General features: G+C 38.1%; 1 protein-coding gene across 1 annotated transcript in view; it reads right to left on the bottom strand.

Annotated features, from left to right (window-relative positions):
- LOC118674776 (actin-like) overlaps nt 1-9,039 on the bottom strand; it is a 119,585-nt gene extending 110,546 nt beyond the window's left edge. Inside the window, 1 exon segment of the mRNA XM_036346845.1 lies at nt 8,920-9,039. Coding sequence (XP_036202738.1) covers nt 8,920-9,039 — 120 coding nt within the window.
- Nucleotides 9,040-13,724: the final 4,685 nt, after the last annotated feature.

The raw sequence follows: 13,724 nt of genomic DNA, 5'->3' as shown, positions 1-13,724 counted from the left end.
CATTTTAGCATTATTTACAATAGCCAAGATTTGGAAACAACCCAAGTGTCCATCAGTAGTTGAGTGAATTAAACAACTATGGTGCATTTACACAATGGAATACTAGTTGGCCATGAAAAAGAAGAAAATTTTACCCTTTGTGACAGCATGGATGGACCTGGAGAACATTATGCTAAGTGAAATCAGCCAGTCAGAGAAAAATAAGTACCATGTGATTTCACTCATATGTGGAATCTAATGAACAAAGTCAACTGCCCAACAAAATACAAACAGAGGCATGGATACATGGAACAGGCTGACAAGAATCAGAGGGGAGGGGGTGGGGGAAACTGGATAAAAGAAGGTGAAGAGATTACCCAAAGAACATATATGCATGGCCCATGGACACAAACAACAGTGTGATAATGGCCGGGAGGGAGGATGGCAGATACAGGGTAGAGGTGGGTAAAGGGAGGATAAATGGGGACATCTGTAGTAGTGTCAACAATAAATGTAAAATATAAATAAAAATAATAAATTTCATTTATTTAGATTTGTACTTCCTTCCCATTCTAACCCAACTGACAAAATCAACAGATCTTCCATCTAAACTAGTGGTTTGTAGACTCTTTACATTCTCCTCCTTTTTCCTTTAACTTATACCCAGGGGTTTGTAAAGATAAATTTTGTTGTGATATGGAATTAGAGATCCTAAGAGCTGGAAGGAACCATTAAGGCAGCCTATGTCACACCAAAACAGTGTCAGAAATGACATAATGTGAACTGGGCTCCACTGCAGAAAAGGTTAACTCAAATGGGAAATCAGCTAAATCTGAGTCTGCCTGTCCCTCTCTTCCACCCCTACCTGGGCCCAGATGCCTATGTAAATATTCCCAATTAGAAATGCATTCACAACATAAAAACTCAACAAATGAATGCCTACAGGAAATAACACTCCAATAAATCTTGCAAAATGTCTGCTACTCACCATCTTGGAAGTTATGAGCATATGGAAATGAATATAATGTTTGCAATTAAAGGGCTTACTTGACTTCAGGTACAGTAAAAACATGCCTGAACCTTTCAAACATATTCCAGGACTATGAATACGGTTCTATAAAAATTGGAGTATGCTTTATTATATAGAGATCTATCATTTATTTCTTAAAAATTGCATCTTCCTCTGACTTGCTTCCCTCCATCAATGTGCTTTGTATGCATACATTACAGAGATGAGATCTCAAATTCTTCCATGTATTGCAGAAAGAACAAGGTAATAATATTTTGTTGATGATCATGAAAATGACTTTGCAGTAGCTATTATGAACAGTTAAACTTGGAATATTAATGCCTCCCACTCATGATTATTTTAATGAGGTAATCCATAAATTCTCCATCAAGCTATAATTCGCTTTATAGTACTTATTCATAAGGGTGTGTTTCTGCAAAATATTTTTAGAAATTAAATCATTTTCTTCTCCATTGCTTCCAAACAGAGATTACTCTCTTTTAAAAAATCAGCAAGCCAGAGTCAGACAATTTAACCTCTCAGGGTCTTTCTTAGTGTGCACACTTGAGTTTCTTCTAGGGGCGATTAGCAAACTTTTTTCTTTAAAGAGTCAGATAGTAAGTAGTGTAGGGTTTTGGAGCCATATGGTCTCTGCTGCAACTGCTCAGACCTTCTTTATAGAATGAAGGCAGGTATAGACCATATGTGAATGAAAGGCTGAGGTAAGTCCCAATAGCACCAGCAGCAAGCAGCCTGAACTTGGCCAGGGCCCTTCCCTTACTGATTCCTCCTCCACAACATCCTATTGGGATGCTTTTGCAAGGTCTCAGTAACCCTCTAGTGACTGGGATCTTACTATATTCTATAAAGAATGTGTGTCCATTTATTTGAGGGTGAATCTGGTCTTTACAAAGTAATCTTAATTTATTGAGAGATATATTCAAACTTTGAAAATTACTGGGGAGAAAACGGTCTTACCTTCACTGGATACTTCTTCAAATATATCCATTTTACCTTCATGTCCTCTCGTTCATTTTCTTCTCTGGGCTCCAGTTCCTTAATTTTTCCTAAAAGTATATTTGCTTTCCCCCATTCTTGACATTTGAACACCATTTGTTTGTCAAAGTGTATTTAGTGTATTTCCAGAAGGAAAACCAACACTCCAGGTGTGAGGCAGCCACTGACACAGAGTAGAAACTTCATCTTCCTCACTTTGGACATTATTTAACCCCGAGCAACATTCACAATGCTATTGTTTGGCCCACCATGAGCTAGCCACCAATTATACTTAGCAGGGAATAATTAAAAAGGAGAGATTTGGCAGATAAAAAGAGAAATGCCATGTAGAATGAGTAGCATAACAAAAAGAAATGTGAATTTCATTGTGCAGTCTTGGAAAGGAAGATTATATTAAATCCTTGTGCACTGAGGCCAAAGGAGTGGTCCCTGAAGTTTCATGGGGAGGGGGACCTGAGACTCAGATTGGCTGGTGTACCCTCGTCTGTACCCCAAGTGATGCTTTTATGGGCCATCTAAAGCCCCCTCCTGTGCATTATCTTTTGAGATGCCCATGAAAAGGATGGAGAAATGGCTGGGATATACATAAGATTTCTCCCCCAGCTACACGTGGCTGAGGAGATGAAAACAAGATCACTTGCTATTTTAGGTAGCTCTAGCACTGGGCTTATATTTTCATCTCTAGGGCTAAGACCAGTCCATGAGGTTGAAGTTAACAAATACCTAGAATCATTTTGTTTTTCTCCCTACATATGCGTGCCTCCCCCATCCTGACTCTGGGCTCTCCAACTCCCTTGAGCACTCACGCTCCAATCAGAGGCCCAGCCCATTGCAGCTGCCTGGCTTCCACCTGGCTTCCCTGTGGAGGTGAAACCCTGTGACTTCCTCAGTGGAATCCTGAGAGTGGAGTCCAGGGTTAACTGAGGTCTTGGCACAGCAAGAAGCAGAGGGCAAGGGACAGAACAGAAGCTGAGTGTAGTCTCCCAACTCCTTCACATTGGCTCTGCAAGGTCAGAGGTTGTCTGAAAGGATTGCATGACAACCTGCAAGGGATCCGTCTCTACTTTCTGACAGCTTCTGCGAATTTTAGACCTCGATGCCCACTTGTTTCACATCCGTGGTGCCTAACCTCACTGCAGCCTTCCCCCCCACACACCCCCACTTTTGGTTCTCAGAGGATGTCCTAATAACTCCTCCTAAAAAATGCTTGAGGGGTTAGTTAATTATAGCTTTTAGATATGTCATGAGTAAGCAATGAAAGGTTTATCTTTATATTTTACTTTCATTTTCAAGAGAATTCTAACGATGCATGAAACATTGTCAAACTTGCTATTTCTTGTCTATTCTTTATTTTATGTTGTGCTAGGCCAGTCCCCCTTCTGTTAGAACTTTTGTCTATGACTACTTTGGGGGAAATGAGGAACCTTGATGAAGTAGACACGTGCACATCATCGCTCACATTTAAGTGGTTCCAAGTCTTTGCTTGGATGTGCAAAGTGATGATAATTCTGTCTGGTACCCAGATTTGCAGCATTATCTTTGCAAAGACGGTATTTCTGCAATATTAAACATTCTCAAATTTCAATATCATTCTCTTCTAATACTTGGGACATAACAGTGTAAAAGCTCACTTCGTGTGCTGCATCTGTCCCATCAATATTGGCAAAAGGTTCAGCTCTTACCACGATCCCCTGCTCCACACACACACTGATATGAAAACATACATGGAAAGAGACGCCAAACGTTTCAATGCAGTCACTTCACATGCGGAGGGCATTTCTTCTTTTCTCATGGCTACTCTTTCCATTGAAAAAAAATGGCAGTGAAATAATCATATTATCCAAGTCCTTAGAGCAGTGGTTCTCAACCTTCCTAATGCCGCGACCCTTTGATGCAGTTCCTCATGTTGTGGTGACCCCCAGTTTCATTGTTACAAATTGAACATAATTAAAGCATAGTGATTAATTACAAAAACAATATGTAATTATATATGTGTTTTCCGATGGTCTTAGGTGACCCCTGTGAAAGGGTCATTCGACCCCCAAAGGGGTCGCGACCCACAGGTTGAGATCCGCTGCCTTAGAGCCACATAGAGTTTCCTAATAAATGATGGAGCTTCCCTCTAGCCATCATCTTCATCCCAGTTTTGACTAATGTGTACTTAGTCCTTTTAAGTATTTGAGTTTATCTTCTATATACTTACTTCTAGGTCAACTAATCTGTTGTCTCACTGACAAGGAAACAGATTTTCATTTTGCACATTTGAAAGAAAAAGCAAGTAATTATCATTAAGGAAGTCACCTCACTTCTTCAGGGAGAAGAAAAGCCATGCTCTCTATCAATTTCTTAAGGAAAGAAACAAATGGAATCAGTGATAACCAAGAGCACACCTTCCTTGACACTGACTATGTTCACGGCGGTAAGCTAAGCGTGCTTTGATTATGATGAATGGGTTTTGCAGCCTCTTCATGAGTGTGCAACATACAATCTGTGATGAAGCTGTGAGGTGCTCCTTTCTGAGGGAACAAATCTGGAATTTACCCAAGCTTAGCAGGGCATGCTCGGTACAGATCAATCTGCGCGCACTGTGTCTTGATGCTTCTAGCAGAAGTCTCTGATAAGCTTGAACACATTGCTGTCTTTTCTGTCTCAGTGCAGTGGTTCATTACACAGGTTTTTGTCTGTGAGCACTTTCTCTTTTATAAATGACACAACCACTGACAGCTGAAGGCAGTTATCAGCTGTTCTTGACTCATCAAGTTAAATACCCACCCACTTCCAAGGGCCTGAACCTTGGTATCTTCTGTAATTTGTTACAAGAGATCCTGGCTCCATTTATGAATCCCAAAGCAAAAGGTTCCACTTGACAACAAAACACTATGAAGATATTTTGTTTGGTTTTGGTGCGCAAGTTACAACACTACTTTGCCATTTACCATTCTAATTTTTTAAAATATTATAAAACCCTCTTTCATACCAGCCCACATCTAAGTAGGGGTTGTATATATACACATATATATAATCTATTATAATATAATATAATAGGATATATTATAATATATACAATATATTATTACACGTTTTTATTTTCTTTCCAAATTACAGTCTACATTAGAAACCATTCTGTGTTAGTTTCAGATGTATAGCATAGCATCTAGAAAAGCATGTATTTTACAGAGGGCCCCCTTTTCACCCCCCAATTGCTTGAAGCACCTACCTGACCTATGCATAATTATTATGATATTATTGACTATATTCCCTATTCTGTAACCTACATCTCTGTGACTATTCTGTAACTATCAATTTGTACTTCTTAATCCCTTCATTTTTTCACCCAGCCTCCCGACCACCCATCCCCCTGGTACGGTTTGTTCTCTGTAGCTATGAATCTGTATCTATTTTGTTTGCCTTGCTCTTTAGATATAAGTGAACTCATATGGTATTTGTTTTCCTCTGTATGACTTATTTCACTTATCATGATACTTTCTCTAAGTCTACCCTTGCTGTCATAAAAGGCAAGATTTCATTCATTTTTTATGGCCAAGTAGTATTTCACTATGTACGTGTACCACAGTTGTTGTTTTTCAATCCACTCATCTATTGATGAGTACTTGGGTTGCTTCCATATTTTGGCTACAGTAAGTAATTCTGCAATGAACATGGGGGTGTATGTATTCCTCCAAATTAATGTTTAGGGTTTCTTCATATATATCCCCAAAAGTGGAATCTCTGGGTCATAAGGCAGTTTCATTTTTAATGTTTTTGAGGAACCTCCACACCGTTTTCCATAGTGGTTGTACTAAACTGCATTCCCCACAACAGTGCATGAGGGTCCATTTTCCCCACATCCTCACCAGCACTTGCTGTTTGTTGATTTATTGATGAAAGCAATTCTGGCAGATGTGAGGTGATCTCATTGTGGTTTTGATGTGCATTTCTCTGATGATTAGTGATGCTGAGCAACTTTTCATATGTCTATTGGTCATCTCTATGTCTTCCTTGGAGAACTATCTATTTAGGTCTTCTTACTACTTTATAATTGGGTTGTTTTTCTGGTGTTAAGTTGTCTGAGATTATAATATATAAGATATTATATAAAACATAGTTATATATATATATATATCACCTTGGTACTAATTCATATTCTTATGTTTGTATGAAAGGAACATAACATAAACTGGAATAAGCACAAAAGGTGCTATTGACTCATGTAATTAAGAAGTCCATATGTGGTTATGATTTCAGGATGGGCTGGATCCAAGGGCTCAGTCCACATATTTGAAATAAGGCTTTTCTTCATCATTTTACTCTCTGTTAGCTTCTGTGTTGTTTTTGTTCTAAAAGAAGTTATTTTTACATATTGATTACTTCCCTGTCCCATAGCAGCTAGACATATATATCCTCTGATCTCTAAGTTAAAGGAATTGTATATTCCCTTAAAATAAAATTTAAAAAATTATTTTGTTTTGTTTTGCTTTGTAATGTCAACTAGATTGGCCCTGTCTGAGCCCTCTCACTATCCCTGAATCAAGCTTTGAGAAATATGAGGCTTCAGGAGACAAAACCTGGTTATGTACTCAACTCTTGGCACTAAAATCAGTAAACTTCAGCACACCCAGAAGACTGAAGGGAATGTCTCCAGAATCTGAGTTTTTTACGAGTAGAAAGAGAGTTGAGTGCAGAGCAGGTAGAAACCATAAATATTTGGTATAATATCAATTGTATGCTTAGCAAGGACTTCCCTGGTGACCAAGTTCTAAATGTCTTCAAAGTCCGGCTGTCAGCATATCAGGACTGGGAGACTTCAGTGTGTCAATGTCATATCCAACGTCACTTCCAGATAACATTTCAGTTCAGGCAGCATCTATGGTTTGAGATTGACATTTAGAAATAATGTGTTGCAGAGAATACATTACAGTCTCTGAGTTCTGTCTACTTTTTATCACCTAAATATATCTATTATAAACAAACAAGGTCCTTACATTTGTACTTCAACATGACACTGACAAAAATCCACATATATTAGCAGAAATATTTCTGGCACAGGACATTTTTGTGGAAGTCTGCTCTTTCCAACATATACAGTTAAGGCCTAACTGAATTCACAGGAAGACTTTGTACAGCCAGATCATCATATCGCAGCACATCCAAAACAAAACAAAAAAAAAGAAATGCAGGTGGTTAGGTTTAACTCTGACTATATAATTTAACTCAGGCATCTTCCCTCTACATAGCTCATTACAGATCCTTCATTGAGTCACCAACATACTAAAAATGCCCTAGCACAAATTTATGAGTTCTATGTCTCATGTTTGCTGTTTCAGCTTAATTTATACTTTTAATGGTTTGACTTTTAAACAAATCACATGTCTTACATTCCAAGAAAAAGCAGCTTGCACCCTTAGTTACCATACATGGTGTCAAAAGCTGAAATGCAAGTATATTGATACCCCATGGTTGTATGAATAGGAAGCTATGGACTGAGAAGTTAAGTATACAACAGTCTCCGAAAGAAGTAGCCAATGATTATCGTGGCTATGTAGCAATATAATCAAAAGATGAAAATGCCACTTTCTGATTCTCATGACATCCATACTGCTCTCCTCATACTCTTGCTACAAAAACCAGGAATTGCTTACCTACTTGAACATTCGTTTCTGCTGGACACTCACAAATCCAAACCAGGCCTCCCATTTTTTTCTTCAATGGAATCAAAAACTTTCTTCATTGAATGGAACCTTTAAAATCACCTGACTCTGTACTTAACTTACCTCCACATATTCCCAATGAGTAATTCATCTTTGAGTCTCTGCATTATAAAGGGGAGGTTTTTGGAATAGTCCAATCATGGGTGTTGGGGACTAACCACTATGGTTTCCAATCCCAGGTCCCTTAGAGGAGTGGGTAATATTGGTGATTTACTTTATCCTCTAAGATCCAATTTCATCATATGGAATTAATGACGGAAATAATTATACTTACTCCCTGAGATTCTGGCAGAGAATTTATGAGGCAATGCCTATATAATGAGTTTAACACAAGACCAAGTATGTGTGGTAAGAGCTCAATAAATGATATCTACATATCTAAATCTATCTATGCATCTATAGTAACTCTATATTCAATATGGTTTTATTTAAATACATAAATAATATAGGCTCAAAAAAGAAAGCTTGGGTAATATAAAATTAAAGAGCAAAAATATCATGCAGAATATGTCCAATGAGAGCCAAAGTTTCTTAAATTTGGTGCTTTTTCCTTCAAGTTTTTCCCTCTGAATATTTTCCTTTGCATAGTTGAGATCATATTACATATATATTTTTTAAATTACATTTTAAATATTGTAATGTAATTCATTCTTCATATTATTAAAAATGCTACACCAACATAATTTTTAATGGCTGATTAACTTTCCATCATACAGCCTTACCCCAATTTACCTAAAAATGCCTGTTTTTGAAAATTGAGGATAAACATATTTTAAGCCACATTTGCATAAAAACATGAGAATTATCCATATTGGCATAGGGTTTGTTGGAAAGGAAATAAGGTAATACACACCCAACATGAGCGGGAGACAAAAGATAGAGGATAAGATACTGAGAATGGCTGTCCCTCTTCTAATTTTTCATCATACTCATACTAATGCTAATACTATTGCCAGTGATAACTCTTATTGAGTGCCTACCGTGTGCCAAAATTCTGCCTTATTTAATTTAATCATCTCAAAAACTCATGAGTTAGCTTTTAATATCCTGTTTCAAAGAGAGAAAATGAGACAAAAGAGATGTAAAAATCTTGCAGTGTTCATGGCACTAGTGGCTGAGTCAAGATTTTAATCTAAATCTTAAATGTGCTAGTTTTTTCACAAGCCCAGGTGGCTAGCCCAGTCTTGGTCTACCTGAGATTCTCACCCTGGTGACAGGTCTGAATCCCATGAGAGCAATAGCAGGGCTGACATTCTTCTTTAGATCCCAAGAGAATCCCAGTTCAAATGCTATCAGAATAAGGAAACATTCCATTAAGAAGGCCATGCTGCTCCAGGAATTGAAAACCAAGGTAAACCTAGGTGTTATTCTGGTTGATTTCTTACCATCCTAAATTCCATGTGACATGATGAGTCCAAGCCAGTTATGGAAACCCCATTCCCTTTGCCAAGGATTCATTTAAGAATAGTCATATGACCCAAATTCTAGCAATAAGCTTTGAGGTGATTTTTACAAGAAAGTGGCGAAAGGGTAGAATTTATGTAAATCTTTCTTCAGGTGGAAGAAAGATAACCAAAGAATAGTAATGACCATTTTTCTTGCTCTTACTGTTTTAACTGGGTATGTCACCTGGAACTGCCATAGTTCCCTTGTTAATGGACTAAGGATGAAGTTAGCATGAAGGACCTCAATGTGGAGACATGACACAGACTCCAGTTAGCAAAGTCTGATATGTTAACCTTCCTCTGCACTTGCCATTGGGAAAGATAATGGGTGTCCTCATTGTTTAAATCTGTATTAAGTTGGCCCGTCTGTTATTTAACGCTGAAAACATCCTACCTGACTTCAAGAGGGTTTATAGGGACCTAAAACCTTCAACTTGATCTATCAATATGTTACACTTACAAAAGACATGATGATTTTGACCGTACTTCTTTTTCTGCATCTAAAAGAAAACCTCATAATTCACATCTCATAGATTTAGAGCAAATATATGTTATTCCATTTAAATAATGGGACATATGAAACTTTAAAAAGAGTATGCAGCTTGATAAAAAGTAGCTTAAATAAGTGTTGCTGTCAGAATTTGAACAAAGATACCATGGCGCCAGGATGCACATTTTTCATGATATATATAAACTCACCTTTGGACTCTGCTTTGAGGAAGGCCCATTATTTCGTGGTCATTATTCCACTTGATCTTTGACACAATCCTACCACTTGAAATACAGTTTTGTGTTCAAGCTTTACAAGGTTATGAGGCAAAATGAGAGAGAGACTCACGATCCAGCCTAAAAGAGATCCGCTGTAGCAAAGCAGTGAAACAGCAGTGCTCACTGTGCAACTTCCCTTACTTCAGCCTCTCTCGGGTAAAGTTAGGGCTGTGTGGCTAGTTCTGGGCAGTAGGCTATGAGCAGAATTGGCATATGTCGTTATTAGTTCAAGGTAGTTGGGAAAAGATGTGAGTCTTTTAAGTTCCCTTATCTCTTTGTTTGATGAAAATGAAAAGCACCAAAGTGTCAACGTTGCTAAGAGAAAAGTAGCCAAGCTACAGCGTGGATCTCTCTCCAAATTGATGTGGGTGAGCATTGCAAACCTCCGACCTGCATTGCACTGAGCATAAGAATGAAGTTAAATCTGACAGGTGAAGCTACAGAAACTTTGGGAGTGTGTATGTTACTCCAGCACACATATTCTAGTCTAATTCAGCTGCAATAAACTTGACCTAAGGAAAGGTTGGTATAACTTGTGAGTGCCTAGTAGACCATTTCAGCATGTCATAGCTTTCTAGGTTTTTAGCTTCTGCTCTAAAGTCCTTGGATACAAAGTTCTCATGATTTCTAAAGCTCTTTATTTCCTTTGTTTTACATGGGTGAATAGTTGCTTTATTTATTATGCAGTTGGTGGTGGTTATGGAGAATTTTTCTTCACTATGCTTGAGATTTATAGAGCTGGGCTGCCCTTTTATTAGGCAATATATTCAGTTTGGCGTTCTTAGGTGCCTAGAGAATTTGGCATAGATGTACTTTTATCATAAAAGCATCCTCATAATGATCATTATTAGCATACCCTGTTGTTTATCAAGACTTCGTGCAAAAAAAAACCACAACATATACATGTAATTCTGAGAGGCTAAGTATTTTGGTCTTTGAGTAGAACAAATAATGGCATAAATATTTCTGAGGGTTGGCGAATACACTCGCCAAGAAATACATGAGGTACTAAAATTACAAATAAGGCATTGCTGCTGGCATCCTTGAAATGAAGGTTCCCCACTGTACAATGGATTTAACTAAGCACCTGAATTTTGCCTCCCGGGCACAGGGACAATGTGTTTGAATTTTGAAACCATCAAATCCCTTCTGACTGACTACTGCTCCCAGAAACAAACGAAAAGCTCTGTCTCTCACCCCTGACATTGTAAAGCCCGAAGAAACATTGATTATCACTTAATTAAACTCCTTAAATTATAGGCAATAAAAAGAAAGGTCAAGAGAATAGGAAATGATTTTCAGGTCACAGAGCAGTTAGGGCCCAGCTGGATATGTTTACTGCCCATCTTCTTCTGGACTTCAGAATAAGGATGGACTGGGCACACCACATGTCCTCCAACAGGTTTTCTGTAGCAACCATCATCTTGCTCTGCATCTAAGACTTAACAAAACAAAAATATAGACCTTTAAGCTGGGCATTAACTGAAATCATTAACTATGACTATACCATTTGTTGAACACCTCCTAAGGGCCAGAAACTAAGCTACAGTTCTGTAGTCCTTGCAAGAATCCCATGAGTTAGGTGGGATACATCATCCTAAGAAGGTTTGGAAAAGTTAAGTGGTTTGTCCTAGTACCTTCAGTGACTTATTACCAAGTCAGGACCTTCCCAGCTAGTGCTCCCACATAAGCTAAGTGTGTTCTTGGAAACAAAGCAAAGTGTCATTATCTCCGTTAACATAAAGACTGATGCAGCAAAGGAATGTTAAATGCATTATTTAAACTATCACAGAACTCCCGAGAATCAGAGATTATTTTTCTCCTAGCTACATCATTGTTTTCTGTGTTGAAGTTAATGTCAGATGAAGTTAAGAATAGAATGAATATAGTCTGGAAAACATTTCCAAACTTCTGTTTTCCATAGAAAGTAGTGTCTACATAGCATTTGAATTTCACGCCTTAAAATGTACCTGAAAGTAGGGTTTCATGTTTTAGAAGGAAAGAGAAGAGGGAATTTGGCACCAAACAGCACCCAGCTGATGCTGTGTTGTCGGGGCTATAGCTGTGGATACCAGAGCCAGGCAAGGTCCAGACAACTCCTAACAGTCTCTCAGCATCACCTGTTCACAAGAAAACTCTCCATCTGACAACTTATTTCAGAGTTTACTTACTTCTGGAATGAGGGTAGAAATGGATTTAGATCATTAAGGGTCTTGAAAACCAATGACCCTGCTGCCTTCTTTTGCTCATGGAAAAAATGTGGTCCAGAGAGGGCAGTGGCATGTCTGAGGCCTTAGATTGGTAGCAAAGTCTAAACCAAAAGGAAAGTTGATACGAATCTCAAGTTGCAATCAGCCAAATGCCAGGAGACCTGGATACATAATCTGTGAACAAAGTCATGATGAGCTGGAGGCAAAGAAAACTGGAGAAAAGAGTTGGTGGTGGTGACTCTAAGCCAAAGGCAGAGTTGAGGAAGTAAAGTTGGCAAGAGGAGATGGCTCTGTATTCATTTAGCCTGTATTTATCTATTAAAGCATCCATGTAAAAGCATAGCCCTGGTGCTAAGGGCAATGCGGGATGAATGATTACATTGAGTGTGTCTTTGAGGCACTCAGGTTCTATTATGGGAGAGTAGACCTGAGTCACAAAGATGGGAAGAGACACATTTTGGAAGAGGACTGTAGATAAATGGTATTGGGGCTGGCGAACAAACAGATTTTACAGATGATCAGTCATCTTTAGCCTACTTAACTTGAAGGAAATCTGTTCATAACCAGAGTCTCACATTGTTAGAGCTTATACAATTAGAAAGCTTTGAGAAAAAGTACAGAGCATCTGATTAAAATAAAAAAGAAAGATGTTACACCTTCTCTTCTTCAGCTCCCTCCATCCACACAAGTACCCCAGATGGCCCTTGTATGTCATCTTTTTTCTTTCAAAGGCCCTGTTGATGGGTCTTTGTGTTAATGACTTAATTTGTTGTTTATTCATATCTACTGTCTGCTGACCACTAAGGCCACCATTGATATACATTCTATCAACCACCAGCCAACATAATGGACATATGACAAAATCAACTCTAATTTCAGAAGGAAAGATGCTGAGTAGAGACAGTAATGCCCTTTACCAAAAGTCACACAGCTAGAAAGCATTGGAGCCAAATATCTAACTATAAAGGTGAAAAAATCAATTTGACCATAATTAATTAAAAACTGTACATTCATATAAGACACTATTAAAACTATGTATAGATATTTTCAAATGATAAATATATCCAAACTAAATACCTATCTATTATCTCTATTATTTATTTACCTGGATGAGCTAGAGAGAAGGGGTGGAAGGGATGAAGAGGTGGGGAGGGGGAAGAAGAGAAATGGAATTTTCATTTAAAATTTTATATTTTTTTCTCTCCATACTGGATACTGGTGATATGAGGACACCACTCTCAAAAGTTCTGCTATATTTTCTGCTATATTAGGCAACTCAATTTCCTTTCCCTGGGCTTCAGGAAAGCGAAAGCTGATTAAACTAAAGAGGCATGTAATGAATGAAATTAACTATGCAGATGTCAGCCTCCGAGTGTTCTGGTAGCAAATTCCAGGTTCAGTAAATCGCTAGTTTGTGGACAGACTGCTTCATTTCTCTGTACTGTAGTTTTATAACCTGCAAAATGGGAAAACAGTAGTATCATACCTAGGTGTACAAACATGAAAGGTGATCATGTGTTTAGAATGCTCAAAACAGTGCCTCGCATCAGACAGTCCAAAATTAAAAATTGTGGATCTTTCAATGCTT

The sequence above is a fragment of the Myotis myotis genome, unplaced genomic scaffold (genome assembly GCF_014108235.1).
Source record: "Myotis myotis isolate mMyoMyo1 unplaced genomic scaffold, mMyoMyo1.p scaffold_m19_p_19, whole genome shotgun sequence".
In the NCBI taxonomy this organism is placed as follows: domain Eukaryota; kingdom Metazoa; phylum Chordata; class Mammalia; order Chiroptera; family Vespertilionidae; genus Myotis; species Myotis myotis.
Note: the sequence above shows the minus strand (reverse complement) of the source record. Positions and strands in the feature narration are given on the sequence as shown.